The sequence below is a fragment of the Delphinapterus leucas genome, chromosome 16, assembly GCF_059928025.1.
Source record: "Delphinapterus leucas isolate spDelLeu-1000000601 "Yukka" chromosome 16, BTC_Dleu_Yukka2, whole genome shotgun sequence".
Classification (NCBI taxonomy): domain Eukaryota; kingdom Metazoa; phylum Chordata; class Mammalia; order Artiodactyla; family Monodontidae; genus Delphinapterus; species Delphinapterus leucas.
Genome location: NC_143144.1, coordinates 56,620,623 through 56,634,907, shown reverse-complemented (window position 1 = coordinate 56,634,907; position 14,285 = coordinate 56,620,623). Strand labels below are relative to the sequence as shown.

General features: G+C 56.6%; 1 protein-coding gene across 1 annotated transcript in view; it reads left to right on the top strand.

The window, feature by feature from the left end:
• SLIT1 (slit guidance ligand 1) overlaps positions 1-14,284 on the top strand; it is a 58,926-nt gene extending 44,642 nt beyond the window's left edge. The window contains exons 25-32 of the mRNA XM_089897983.1: positions 2,138-2,277; positions 2,464-2,557; positions 4,969-5,106; positions 5,933-6,170; positions 7,707-7,837; positions 8,319-8,473; positions 9,595-9,883; positions 10,230-14,284. Of these exons, the coding sequence (XP_089754109.1) occupies positions 2,138-2,277; positions 2,464-2,557; positions 4,969-5,106; positions 5,933-6,170; positions 7,707-7,837; positions 8,319-8,473; positions 9,595-9,883; positions 10,230-10,461 (1,417 nt within the window). The 3' untranslated portion in view covers positions 10,462-14,284. The remainder of the gene's footprint in view (positions 1-2,137; positions 2,278-2,463; positions 2,558-4,968; positions 5,107-5,932; positions 6,171-7,706; positions 7,838-8,318; positions 8,474-9,594; positions 9,884-10,229) is intronic.
• Position 14,285: the final 1 nt, after the last annotated feature.

Here is a 14,285-nt window from a genome sequence, read left to right as displayed (position 1 = left end):
GGCGTGTCTACAGAGAGGGGGCTGCTGAGAGGACGCACCTAGGAACTCTCCCTGCTGGGCCGGGAGGGGTGCAGCTGGGAGTAGCCCCTCACACTTGGCATGCCTGCAGATTGGCGGGGGTGCTGTGGGAAGGACCCTGTTGGTCGAAAGGGGTGCCTCCCTGAGTAACCCCTCAAACCTAAGGCTTACAAAGGACTCCTCAGTTGTTCCCGGAACCCCGCCAGAAGGAACTTAGCTGAGATCCGCCACCACCTTGCAGGGGGAATTAAACTCCAGGACACAGCCTGCAACAGTAGGCGTCACACCTTCTTGTTCACACCCCCACCCCGCCGCAAACGAATTTTTAAAACTACAAACTGCCTGACACATTCTTAAGTGACAGCTGAAACTCTTCATGGTAAGTTTAATTTTTCATTGCAAAGAAGGTCATTTCCAGAACGCGGTACATATTATTAACATTTAAAATGAAAGCTGTGACTCCTTAAATCACTCTTTTATCCTCCAGGGAAAAATCATTTTAAAATCATGTGAAGGAACGCCTGTTGAACAGCTGCAACATCTTGCATCATTCTCGTTTCTACTCAAACTAGGATTTGTTTTACTCCCCTCACCTGCCCCCCATTTTCCTTCTGATGTAATCTGTTTTCATACGAGAGGCTTTCCTTAGCACCCTGCCATACTTTCCTACCACGAAAATGGGTGCATAAGTTTAGATTTAAAGTTCTTTACTATTTCTTGTCACCATAACCTCTGGTTAAGTTTCTTTTGCATTGAGTTATCACTACAGTGATCAATAACATACAGTTGATCAGAACAACATAACTAGTCCGAAATTTGATAATTATTACACATAAAAGGTACATTTTATTAGACTGTATCTCTTAATGAGATAGATGGAGCTTTTGTTTGTGTGTGTGAGTGTGTGTGTGTGTTTTCTTTTCTTCTCCTAATTGGTTTATGTGTCCAGAGGTGAATATTATAGAACGTGAGAGGGCTTAGCAGCCAATCTATTCCCTTAAAAAAAATGTGTGTGTGTGTGTGTGTGTATGTATGTGTAGCTATAAACGCTGAGAAAGTTTGTTCACATAAATAAACCAATGAGATTAGGAGTTTTATTATAGCCACGTCACTCAATTACTTGAAACCCTGTCAAGTTTATATGCTAAAAATCCCAAGTGATCTGTCATCCAAAATTATTTTTAATGCTCTATCAGCTGACAGTTCCATGAGGTCTTCCTTCAATTATTTTTTAATGCACAGAACTGGAAATCTCGTGACTCGCAAAAGGGTTTGTTCATTCACTTTGGAAACATCAGTATTCCTAATTGTCCCTTCATTTGGCACCCAAGGATCTTAGGCCCCAGGCACAGCCCACCTTGGCCTCGTGCTGGAAGAGGTGCGCATGAGCCTTTCTGGAGCTCTGGGGCAGGTCAGTTAAGGGGGGAATTCCATGCACAACATGAAGATGTGGAAATTAATTTCTCAGACCTCTCTGACCCACAAACCCCTTGGAAAACCACAGTTGTCCCAGAGGGAAGTGTACCCCGGTTTGAAGATCGCTGATCTCCAGGACCCTCCGAGACCTGACTCCTGCTTACCCCCAGTCCTGTTCTCACCCCATTCCTGAAGTATGTGCTCCCCAAGCCCTGAACTATTTAGATGAGCAGGTACCCTCCTGAAGGATGGACTGTAAGGCTCTCTCTCCCCCAGGCTTTTACTCCCACTGCCTTCCCTCCCCTTCCTCTACTCCCCTGTCAGAGTCCTTGGCTAACTCATCACCTCCTCCAGGAAGCCTGCCCTGACCACCCCCTCCAAGGAGGAGCTAGGTGTCCTCTGCCCCTTTGCCCACCCTCCCCAGCCTCAGTTGTGCACTGTTCTGACACTGTCTCTCCTTCGGTTGCCAGTCTGCTCGTCGCCTCCCCCGCTAGACTGTGAGCGATCTCAGGAGCACAGGAGCACAGGGCTGGTCTTGGTCACCTCTACCCCCAGCATCTAACAGGGCTTGACCCAGAGTAGGGACCACACCTCCAGGATGATGCTATTGACCGTTGGCCACAGGCTTCCATCAGTGCCTCAGGACGGCTGCCGCCCTGGCCGTGGGCCCACATGCCTCTTCCTCCTCCCCTGCTCCCTACAGGTGCTCCTGCCCCTCCGGCTTTGAAGGACCGACGTGTGGGGTAAACACAGATGACTGTGTGGAACACTCATGTGCCAACGGGGGCACCTGTGTGGATGGCATGGGCAGCTACACCTGCCAGTGCCCCCTGCAGTACTCGGGTAAGCGTGGCGGGTTTGAGTGTCTGCGGGGAGGTGGAGGCCGGTGCACATGCCCTGAGCCCCTGTCCTATGGGCGGAAGGGCTGGGACCCTGCCTCAGTGTCTGCAGGAAGTTTCTGCTGGGCCGGCTGCCTGGCGGAGCACAGGGGGCAGCTTCTCTCCTGCCTCTCCCCCATTCTTCCCCCAGGAACGGCCTGTGAGCAGCTGGTGGACTTCTGCTCCTCGGATTTGAACCCGTGTCAGCACGAGGCCCAGTGTGTGGGCACCCCAGACGGGCCCAGGTCAGTGTTGCCCATTTCTAAGGCCAGGGAAGGGCATGGGCCCCCACGTCACCTCTCCTCTGCCCTCCCCAGCCTGTTTCCTCACCTGTCAGGTGGGTTTGGTCTTGGCTGTTCAGTTCCTGCCAGTCAGTGTCAGGGGCAGGGTGGTGGTAGTTTTAGTCGGACAGACCTGGGTTTACATCATGACCCAGAATGGGTGGCTTGACCACTCTGAGCCTCAGTTTTCTCATCTGCAAACTGGGTGCACCAGTAGCTTCCTCCTGGGGTGGTTGTAAGGATTAGATAAGCAAATGCGTGAAAAGCACTTACTTCCACGTCTGACATTTGAAAAGTGCTCAATAAAGAACTATTGCAGGTCCACAATTTCTCATCGCCAATTACAAAATGCACAAAACTCTGAAAACCAAAAGCCATCTGCTAGCAAAATCTGATCCGATCAATGTATTTGGTATTAAAAGCTGACCTGCGCTGATACGAAGCTACTTACAGTCACCATTCACCCCATGTAGTGGGAATATGTGTAGATTGTGAACATGTTTAGTTAAGGGGCTGCCCCAGCTCCAACTGGCATGTTACATAATGTACAGTTATAGGTGTTGTATTACCTTTCCCAAATCCAAAAAGTTCTGAATTTCAAAACCTGTCTGGCTTCAGGAGGGTTGGATAAGGGGTCCTTGACTGTTGTCACCATCGTTGTTACTGGCATACGTGGAAGTGCGTTGTCACTGGAAGACTGGGATGTGAAGGTCACGGGGTTTTTAAGATGTTGCTCCCATCTGCAGTTCTGCAAACATAGTCTCATTTCTGGGACCCTGTTCCACTGCTGCACAATGGTCAGGTCTTCTTCAGGTCTGTGGCTCAGGGACCCAACCCCAGCTGCTCGGGCAGAGGTAGGGGATGGAGTGCCCCAGGGACTCAGTCCAGCAGGAGCTGCCAGAGCCTCCTGCGCAGGAAGTGAGAGCTGGGGGACACTGAGGCCCAGATCCTAGGTCAAGGGGCCGCACAGGAGCCTCCATCCAAGTGGTGGACAGACGCCGTACTGCTGGCTGAGCTGCCGGGTGGGGTGGGCACAGCAGACCAAGGAGCGGTGGCAGAGCAAGTGGCGTGCACGCTTCTTAGAGGGGCTGGACCTCAGAGGGTGGAATAAAGCAGGACTGCACATTGTCCGGGTGGATACTGCTCAGATAGTCCTTCGCACCACAGAGAAGGGGTGCTCGGTGGGTGTATAGTTCACCTTCACTCAACTTCCTATCTTGGAGGAAGGACTGAACTGACAGACACTCAGCTGTGCCTGGTGTTGTACCTGGAACCCAGCAAGTATTCAGTACACACTCACTGGATGAATGCATAAGGGAATGACAGTGAATGAGTCTGTGGGTGCTTAGCTACTGTAACATTTTTCAGACTGCAGCTCAAGACCCAGTAATAGATTGTGATCAGTAGGGTGGGTCAAGGTTAACGTTAAAAAAATTAAACAGAAAATATCAGAGAGCATCATGCCCTTTTATATAGTAAGGGTAAGTATTTTGGCATGAAACTGATTGCAGCGGGCTGTGTGTGTGTGTGTGTGTGTGTGTGTGTTTACTGGGTACAAAGGTATTTCTTACCTCTTGAAAAACACTGGGAATGAGTTAAAAAATCAGGCTGGACCGAGGCAGGGAGAGAGAAGAGGGTAGTCCAGAATCAACAGGTGTGAAGGCAGAGAGGTGTAGTGAGGTGCGGGTTGCTGCCTGTGGAAGCAGGTCTGACCACGGGGTGGCTTGTTATGGGGGCAGCCGGATAGGGAGCATCTGGCAGGGCTGCGACCGAACAGGGGTGGAGGAGTGTGCTCTTTATTTGATGGGCAAATAATTGGCAGAAATGGACTGACTTAGGCGAGCAGCGGGCCACAGTGTGAGCCGGGAAGCTGGGGCCTGGCCTGGAGTCAGGACGTTGTGGAGAGGCGGGCACTAGCATCTGAGGCCTGGGAGGCTGGGGAAGAGGGATGGGTGAGCCCCATGTGACTCAGAGCCATGCATTGGCTGGGGTTGGGGAGGGGGGTGGGGGCAGCGGGGCAGGTTGAGAAGGGGCTGAAGGTTGACCTTGGATGTGCTGTTGGTGCTAAGGGTGGTCCTCCACCACAAGCGCCCGTCTCCTCCACCTCCTGGGTGTCCACCCTCCCGGCCCAGAGCAGCCCCCTCCCCCGCCTGCAGCCCACATAAACTCTCTTCCTGGACGAGAAAACGGTCTCAGGACAGGTGGGGGCATCTTGACATCTAGGGCTCCGTGTGACCTCCTGGGGGACCCCACAGACCCCCCAGGGCCATGAGGCTCTCTGCCACACACACAGCCCTGGGGCCGCACAGGCTCCTGGCCGAGCTCTGGGCTGTGTGTGGGGCTGTTGACCCAACCCCGCCCTCCGCCCACCCCAGGTGTGAGTGTGCACCTGGTTATGTGGGTGACAACTGCACGGAGAACCGGGATGACTGCGAGGACCACCGCTGCCAGAATGGGGCCCAGTGCGTGGATGGAGTCAACGGCTACTCCTGCCTCTGTGCTGAGGGTTACAGGTGAGCGGCCCCGGGAGGCACCATGAGTGACTGACTCCTCTTAGCTGTCCGCTCTGGGACTGGCAGAGGCCACCCTGGGAGCTTTCACTGTGGCTATGCCAGTCACCATATGTGTGGTCCGGGGAAAGTGCATCAGCAGCTCAGAGCACAGGCAAAGGGTCCCTACCCTGACTGGCGGAGGGAGCGGGAGGTGAGTACAGATTACTGGGCAGCGCCCCATCACTTACCTGCCCAGTGAACCCCTGAAGACATGCCCTGCATCAAAGGTCATTTACTTTTGCATCTTGGTCTCTCTGGGAGGCTGTGAGGGGAGGGCACCTGCCCTCCTTCTGGTCACCCACCTCCCATGCTCTGCTTGTGTCTTCTTTTTTTTGCGGTACGCGGGCCTCTCACTGTTGTGGCCTCTCCCGTTGCGGAGCACAGGCTCCGGACGCGCAGGCTCAGCGGCCACGGCTCACGGGCCCAGCCGCTCCGCGGCATGTGGGATCCTCCTGGACCGGGGCATGAACCCATGTCCCCTGCATCGGCAGGCGGACTCTCAACCACTGCGCCACTGGGGAAGCCCAGGCTTTCCATTTCTGACAAGTGCTCAGGTGATGTTGGTGCTGCTGGTGCAGGGACCACACTTGTTTCTCACCTTGTTCCTCAGCATCTTTCTGGCTCTTAATTCTCTTAGGGAAAGTGTTCATTAGGAGCATCTTCTGTTACTTTAAAGCAACAGTGGTCCCAAGATGTTTAGTGAGTTTCTTTCCAGGACAGTGGGAGAGGAAGATGACCCCTTGCTCCTTGGCCCTGCCTTTTCTGACCCGCGTCTTTTCCCGCTCAGTGGGCAGCTCTGCGAGACCCCTCCCCGCCCGCCTGCCCCCAGGAGCCCCTGTGACGGGACTGAGTGCCAGAACGGGGCCAACTGTGTGGACCAGGGCAGCCAGCCCGTGTGCCAGTGCCTCCCGGGCTTTGGCGGCCCCGAGTGTGAGAAGTTGCTCAGTGTCAACTTCGTGGATCGGGACACTTACCTACAGTTCACCGACCTGCAGAACTGGCCACGGGCCAACATCACATTGCAGGTGCGTGCCCAGGGTGTGCGTCACAGAGGGTGGTCCGGCAGCAGGGGACCCTGGCCTCAGGTCAGAGTATCGGGACAGCTGGGAGCACCCTGTGTTAGTCAAAACTCTTTGGATGTGGGTATCAGGATCTCAGTTTGAGCTAGTTTAAGCACAGTCGGAAAGGTTATTGGGTCACAAAACCGGTCTCATGGGTGACTGGATCCGGAAAACCAAACTTACCAGGATCCTCTCCCACCATCTCTTGTCTCAAAGACTCCCCTCAGCTTCAGCCTCCAATGCTGCAGACTGGCTTTCTCTATGTGGCTGGAACACGGCCACAGCTAGCGCTGGGAGCCCTTATTTTCCATTTATGTCTTGAATTCCATCTCAGAACATCGTTATGTTGAGGGAAAAAGAAGCAAGTTCTACTTCAGCAGCATTGTTTGCTAAATGTTTCTTGGGGAGGGACAGCGGATTGCATTGCACTTCACATGAAAAGAAATTAAACTCCTCTTTAGTCATCCCTGTTCCCCAAATTCCATTCCTTATCCCAGCTGCCACATCTTTCTTCTCTCCTTTGTCCTCTTCTCCTTCTTTTCTCTCAGAACCTTTCAGCCTCTCAAACATGCCCACTCTGCTCTCCTTCCCTTGATCACCTCTCATAAATTCTATCCACTACACTGTCCACACAGCAAGACCACAGCTAGCCTAACTGCTCAACAGAATAAAACTCACCAAAACCCTGCCCAGCCATTGCCTCAGCCACATCCTTGGAGAGGCTCAGTTTATCCCACTATCCCCACCGCAGGCCCAGTCTGGACCACGGCACCCGATAGCTCTAGTTGGACAACAGTCAACAACCTCGGATCGGAGAAGATCTCCGATTGGCCTGCCTCAGGTCACATGCCCATCCCTGGACCAACTACTGAGTCCAGGGAGATGGGGTGCCGTGGTCCAGACTGGGCCATGTGCCAGCTGTACAGACCAGGGGGTCAGGGTCTTTACCAGGAGAGGAACAAGGCAGGAAACAAAGATCATGGCTCCTACAGCAGCATAGAGGCATCTCCCTCCCAAGGCACAGCTCCAGCCTTTGCTCGCATGGCTCCAGTGACAGGTGCTACCTTCCAGGTTTGGGTGGCTCTGGCTGTTGGAGAGTCTTCCTGAATCTGTCCTCTGTAGGTTCCATCCTGGCCCCAAGGCAGCTCCCTGAGGCCCACAGAACAGGATATCCCACATCTGTCTAACCGTCCTCTCTGGGCAGGTGGTCCCCAGCTGTCTTACCTCGTGGCGCAGAGTTTCCAGGCCTCAGCTGGCCCATCTGCCCTCCCCTGCCTGGCCCTGGCCAGACCGGCTGTGGGTGGAATTTGAGTGGGGTGGGGGGGGGTGGGGCTGCCAGCCTGGGACAGCGTCCCCTGGAGGATGTTTCCCTTGGGGAGGCAGGGGAGGACTGTTCTGCACACATTTCTCTTTTAATTGTGGGTCCTCCGTCTGCCCCGCCCGCCAGCCTGTGCTGCTGCTGCGTGGGGTGGGGTGGGAGAGAAAGTGCCGTTGCCATAGGTCTCCACAGCAGAGGACAATGGGATCCTGCTGTACAATGGGGACAGCGACCACATCGCAGTGGAGCTCTACCAGGGCCATGTGCGTGTCAGCTGTGACCCGGGCAGCTACCCCAGCTCTGCCATCTACAGGTACGGAGGCCTTCTTCAGGCCCCCCAGCTGCCCTCAAGGGCTGGGGGCGCGCCAGGGAGGGGTCTCCTGAGCCAAGAGCAGGTGGTTATCGGCACTACCAGAGACCTGGGCTGCCCAAGCGGAAAGGGCATTCAGACCACCGAGTCCAGCCCCATGCTGGGTCCGAGGCTCCCTGGGGCCTGAGCAGGGGCCCCATCCTTCCCTGTCCCACAACCGCCACACAGGGAGCTCCTCAGTGGGGAGGGGAGGCTGATTAGTTGGAAACCCCTGCCCCAAACTTCTCAGCTTTCCTGAGAGAGTGCCCAAAGGGGAGCAGGAGGGACCAGGTCAGAGGCCATCAAGTCCCCACAGTCCCCTCTGTTAGATATTTGGTTTCTTGGGAATCAGCTGCTGGACCAGTGGCCTTTCTGAAGTGCCTAGGCGGGGATGGGTCCAGCTGAAGGCCATTCCCTGGGGCGGGGGCACCTCATCTTCTTCCAGTGCCGAGACGATCAATGATGGGCAGTTCCACACCGTTGAGCTGGTCACCTTTGACCAGATGGTGAATCTCTCCATCGATGGCGGCAGCCCCATGACCATGGACAACTTCGGCAAACACTATACACTAAACAGCGAGGCGCCCCTCTATGTGGGAGGTGAGGACCTGGCCTGGGTGGAGCTGCAGCTGGCCCTCCCCGGGCCACTCCATCAGGTGGTAGCAACAGACATTCCAGGTGGGGCCTCTGTTGCTCTCTGGCCTGAGCCTTGCCAGGCTCAGGAGAACTGCCCTGTGGGGGACATTCCAAGGTGGCAGTGGGGGAGGATCCTAGTGAATGGCCAAGCTGCTGGCGGATTGTCCACCTTGCCTAGAGCCCGCACTGCTCTCTGCCCAGCCCAGACTGACAAAGAAGGATGGGAATGTGGGTTGGGCTTGAGGCCTGGCCTGGGAGGGGGCCTGGACTTTCCCAGCTATCTTTTGCATGGTAGGCACCTTTCCTCTTGGCTTAGGGCCAGAAGGGGCTTGTCAGTTGTTCAGGGTCCATTCTCGGGTCCCTCAGAGGCCCAGGCATGGACTCCCTACTTCAACTGGGTACCTCCCAGCTGGACTTACAGGCTTTGTGGCTAGATGACCCCATCCAGCACCCGAGAACATTTCTAGGTCTAGATGAGACAGGTTTCTAGATGCAGCGGGGCCGCCTCAGTGCCGCAGAGGGCCTTGCCAAGACTTCGGCCAGGAGGGTGTGAGAGATGGAGCCCTGGATTCTAATCCCAGCTCTGCTGTTTACTAGTTGTGCAACTTTGCGCAGGTCCCTGAGCACTGAAATCGAAGGGGTTTCAGCAACTCCGACGTCAGAGGGCTGCTGTGAGGGGATGACCACAAAAGTGGGGGACAAAGTGCCGTACACATGAGTTCTGGGCCCAAGTCCTTTGCTGCTTTTGGGGTCTCTGGGAGGTAAAAGCTGGTGTTCTGGGCAGGAGCCCTGGGCGAGGGCGGCCAGACTCAGGCACCCAGAGCATCACTTGTCAGCTGGCTGCTGCCAGGCCTGGCACCCCCAGGCTCTGATCACAGAGGAAGCAGCTTTTCCATTTCTTCTGGGAAAGGAGTCTGGACCCTCCAAGGTGGCAAAAGACATTGGCCCAGAGTTGCAGAGACTGAAGGACAGATGCCGAGGGCAAGAGGGAACACTGTAGAGATGCCCAGTGGACCTCAGAGGTGGGTGCCAGGCAGGGTTTGAGCCTAACTCAGACCAGCTCTGCCCCCTCCCCTCCACTCCAGGGATGCCAGTGGATGTGAATTCGGCTGCCTTCCGCCTGTGGCAGATCCTCAATGGCACGAGCTTCCACGGTTGCATCCGAAACCTGTACATCAACAACGAGTTGCAGGACTTCACCAAGACAAGGATGAAGCCAGGGGTGGTGCCAGGCTGCGAGCCCTGCCGGAAGCTCTACTGCCTGCATGGCATCTGCCAGCCCAATGCCACACCAGGGCCCGTGTGCCACTGTGAGGCCGGCTGGGAGGGCCTGCACTGCGACCAGCCAGCCGACGGCCCCTGCCATGGCCACAAGTGAGCCTGGGCTGGGCTCAGGGAACCCTCCCCCACTGCCCACCTGCAGGTTCCCTTCCCTTCCCTGCGCGTTCCACTTCCCCATGGCGAGGAAAGACTTTAAACTCCAAAATTGGAACATGTGGCCTAACACAGGGTTTTATTAATTTTTTCTGGCTTTCAGTTTTTATTAACAGGAAAAAGGACCCTAGGGACAAACAGAGAATCACATTTTGCTCCCTTTGTTTCAATTCTGGGAACAGAATAAGACCCTGTGAAGCCCAAGGCTGGGGGTGTGGGGTGCCCTCGGGTGGCCTGGGATTGGCTGTGGCCTGTCCTCACCGTGCCTTTTCTTTGTTCCCTCCAGGTGTGTCCACGGGAAGTGCATGCCTCTAGATGCTCTTTCCTACAGCTGCCAGTGCCAGGATGGGTACTCGGGGGCCCTGTGCAACCAGGCTGGGGCACCTGCAGACCCCTGTGGGGGCCTGAGGTGCCTGCACGGCCACTGCCAGGCCTCAGCCACCAAGGGGGCACACTGTGTGTGTGACCCCGGCTTTTCGGGCGAGCTGTGCGAGCAAGGTCAGGGGCCCCCCTCCTGACATGCCCTCTCCAGGGTCCCTCCCCACAACGTGCTTTAGTGACTTTTCTTTGTCCCCAACCTCAGCAACCCCTCCGTGCCCCCTCTCCCCTCCTGCACCTTGGGCTGCTATTGGGCTGTAGCGCCCCCAATCCTCTGGGCTCTGAGCCCCACCCCCAGACAGACGCCCATCTCTCCCTGGCCCAGCTTGCCCTGTAGCCCCTTTATCTGGGTTAAGTGCCCCTTCTGGCTGGGGTCCCTCCTTACAGAAGAGACCGCCAGAGTAACAGCATCTTGGCCACATCACTTAGGGACCCGGAGAGCAGCAGGAAGTCTGAGAGTTGGGGACCCTTCCCAGGTCCTCCTGGCTTCAATTTCTTCTCTGATGTCATCGCCTCCCAGGCTTCCAGCCACCTCTTGCACTCCTCTGGAGGCCACTGTACCCTGACAGCCCAATCTGTCCTGGGGGGCCTTGGCAGCTAGAAAGTTCTTCCTTTTCACTGACCTCACTGTGGGCCCAGGAGGAAGCGTGTGCATGTCTGGCAGGGAGGAGGTGGGGATGGAGGTGGGGGTCCAAGGATGCTGCCCCACCCTCCTCCTCCTCCTTTTTCTCCTCCTCCTGCCTCCCCAGGGGCAGCGCTGGCCCGTGGGTGTGCCCTGAGGCTTTCTCTTGGTGTCTGTCCCATCCAGAGTCCGAGTGCCGGGGGGACCCTGTCCGGGACTTTCACCAGGTCCAGAGGGGCTATGCCATCTGCCAGACCACGCGCCCGCTGTCGTGGGTGGAGTGCCGGGGCTCATGCCCCGGCCAGGGCTGCTGCCAGGGCCTGCGGCTGAAGCGGAGGAAGTTCACCTTTGAGTGCAGCGACGGGACCTCTTTTGCCGAGGAGGTGGAGAAGCCCACCAAGTGTGGCTGTGCCTTCTGCGCTTAGCGCCCGGCGTGGATGGGGAGGGGAGAGGGCGGGCGAGGGGGCGCGGCCGCAGCGGAGACCGAATGGCCGGCAGCTGGGCTGGGGTGCGGGCCATCACCACGGCGACGCCTGGGCTACCGGCCCTCCCGTCGGGGGGGCGGCCAGAACCACCTTTTCTAAAGCAAACGGCGCCGCAGCTTGGGGAGGGGCGGGTGGGCGTGGCCCGGGCCGCAGCCCGCCCTCTCCGGAAGTGCCTTGCACAAATAGGCGCTTAATAAATATTTGTTGAATGAATGTGTGCGTGAGGTCAGGCCAAGAAGTGCAGAATAGTGACACCTCCTCCTTGCCTGCTACCTGGGTCTGAAGATGGGACCGCCCCTTCCCGAAGCAGCCTTGCCCTCTCACCTGTGGCCTGTGCGGGTCCCGGAAGCCCCTTGCCCCCCTGCAGATAACCGTGAAGTACTCTAAGCCTGCGCTGGGGCAGCCGGCCTGGCTCTCAGCTTCTGCTGCCGCAGCGTCTGCTGGCAGTAGGCCAGGCTGCGAAGGGGAAGGGCCCCCTCCTGCTGGCCAGGAAGGGACCAAGCCCTGCCCCCTGGGCTGCCTGGCAGTGCTGCAGCCACTGCTTGCTTAGGAACGGGCCAGGGGGTGGAGGTGGTTTTAGGACTAGACCTCTGGATCCCAAAGTTACGGGATGAGCATTGTAATTTCAAGGAGGGTGCTCATGCGGAGGAAACAACTGCTGGGACTGCTTAGCGGGGGGACACCACCAGCAAAAAGGACAGAGGGCTTCTTGGTTCCAACTGAATAAACAGCACCACCTCCAGGCACTAGCCACCAAGGGGGCATTGGTCCTGGGCTTCCCCAGCCATTAGCCAGCCATCAGCTTCTAGCTAGCAGGGGGACTTGGGGGTGTAGAGGCTTGGGCTAGGCTGCTAAGCCAAGGAGGGGTCTCCTCCCGTGTAGACTGGGTTCAGGTCACCTCATGCCGCAGACCAGTAGGGAGCAGTGGTCCAGATATCAGGAAACCTCCGCTGGCTCTGTCACTCTGGGCAAACTTCTTCCTCATGGGCCTCAGTCTCCTCAGCTATCAAATGGGGCGACGGGGGCGAGCAATGTAGACCCTCCCACTGTGGCTCCAGGAGGGAAGCTGGAAGAGTTAGAAGATCTACTTTCATTAATCACGTCAACAAGTATTCATGTGCCTAACCGGGGCTGGGTACTGCGGGTGTTCTCCCCTCACGGACAGATGGGACTGACTACAGAACATCACAGGAGCGACCTGTGATGCCTGGGAAGGATGCCTGGGAAGGGATCTGAGGCGAGTGAGGGCTCCAACCACAGACACCGGCCCAGGCCAGAGCTGCTCACTCCAAGTGTTTGCAAGGAAGGACTCAGTGTCTGAAGAGTCATGGAACATGTGGCCGTGTGACTACAAATGCTTCTCTTCCATGCAGAATGAAAACGCAGAAAGATCTTTGTGCCCAAATAGCGAGCTGGCTGGAAGCAAGATAGGTCACGCTATCCTGTCCCAGTGTCTCCCCAGGAGCGTGTGCCCCTGGGGGATCCTGGGGAGCAAGGAGGGTGAGCATGTCCCTTTCCTGGCTCCTTCCATCTGCAAACAGAAGGCAGGGTCAGGGGAGTGTGTTGTGTTGGGGCTGAGGTGGCCTTGTGCTTGCGGGCAGCAGGCGGAGCCCTTGATACCGAGTATCCTGGAGCCTCCTACGACTGAGCGCGCCTGGTGTGCTCCACTACCCTGGGACTCAGGCCAGTGAGTTGGAGTCCTGGGCCCCCTGTAATGGGAAGAGGACCCTGCCCTGTCCACCTGGGGAGGTGTCCTGAAGGCCGGATCTGCCCCTCACCAGGGGCCAGGCTCTATTTTCTTGGAACTCTGAGCAAGGCCACAGCACCCCTCACACCCATGGGCAGCAGCCTGGGCCTCGAGGGGCTTCTCCTAGGGCTGCACAGCATCCGTCTCTTACCTAGACTTTCTGGGCCCCTGCGGGCACCTGGACAGCAGCCAGCACCAGGCTGGGTAGGAAGGAAAGCTCAAGTGTAGCTAGCCTGCCCCTTCCACGGAAGAGAGGGTTCTGGAACCCGCCAACCCTGAGACATACACCTTCCCCTGGCCACCACCATTCCTCACTGACCTGCAGAAACCGTTCCCCGGGCTTGAGGGGCGATGTCTGGCAGGACCTCTTCGCTCTGCAGAAGTGGAAAGGGCACCTGCAGACAGGTACTGGCTGCCAGGAGTCCTGCACTCCCAGTGCCATGGGTTTGGGAGGGCAGAGGATGGAGTGTTTGTTTGCAGGGAGCACCCTGCGAGCTTGCTGCCACCCCTGTCCACCCCTCCACAGCACCCCGCACCCCAGCCCAACTCCATACTCACCCTTGGTCGAGCCAGAAGACTGGGATACACCACAAGGGTGAGGGCAGCAAGGGGCCGAGAGACCCATGCGCCCCAGGATCAAGTTTTCCTCAACTGAACCACCAACCCGAAAGTTGCTAAGGAACTGGATCACCACACACCTTGCCTGTTCACGTTTGGGCCTGCCGAGTCCCAGAAGAAGGCTGCCGCGAAATCATCTGAGAAATCATTTCCAAGCCTTGCCACCCCTTTGGTAAAGACTCCAGTTCACTTGGACGTCGTCCTCGGCTGATTCTACTGAAGAGACGTAAGCAGGGCAAGTCCCAAAGTTGCTGCTGCTTTGGCAGCACTGCAGGCGACAGTGGCCCTGGCTCCCTGTGCAGGTGTCAGGAAACGGAAAAGCCTGGACTTTGTCTCTTCTTTGCCTGCTGTTAGCCTAACCATGAAAGTATCTCTTTACACAGAATACTTAACAGATTCTAATATATATTTGTATTTCATTTTGTTATAGTATTTTTATATGTTAAAGTCAACATCCAGTGTCTTGCTTCGCTTTTCAGATGCTATGTAGTT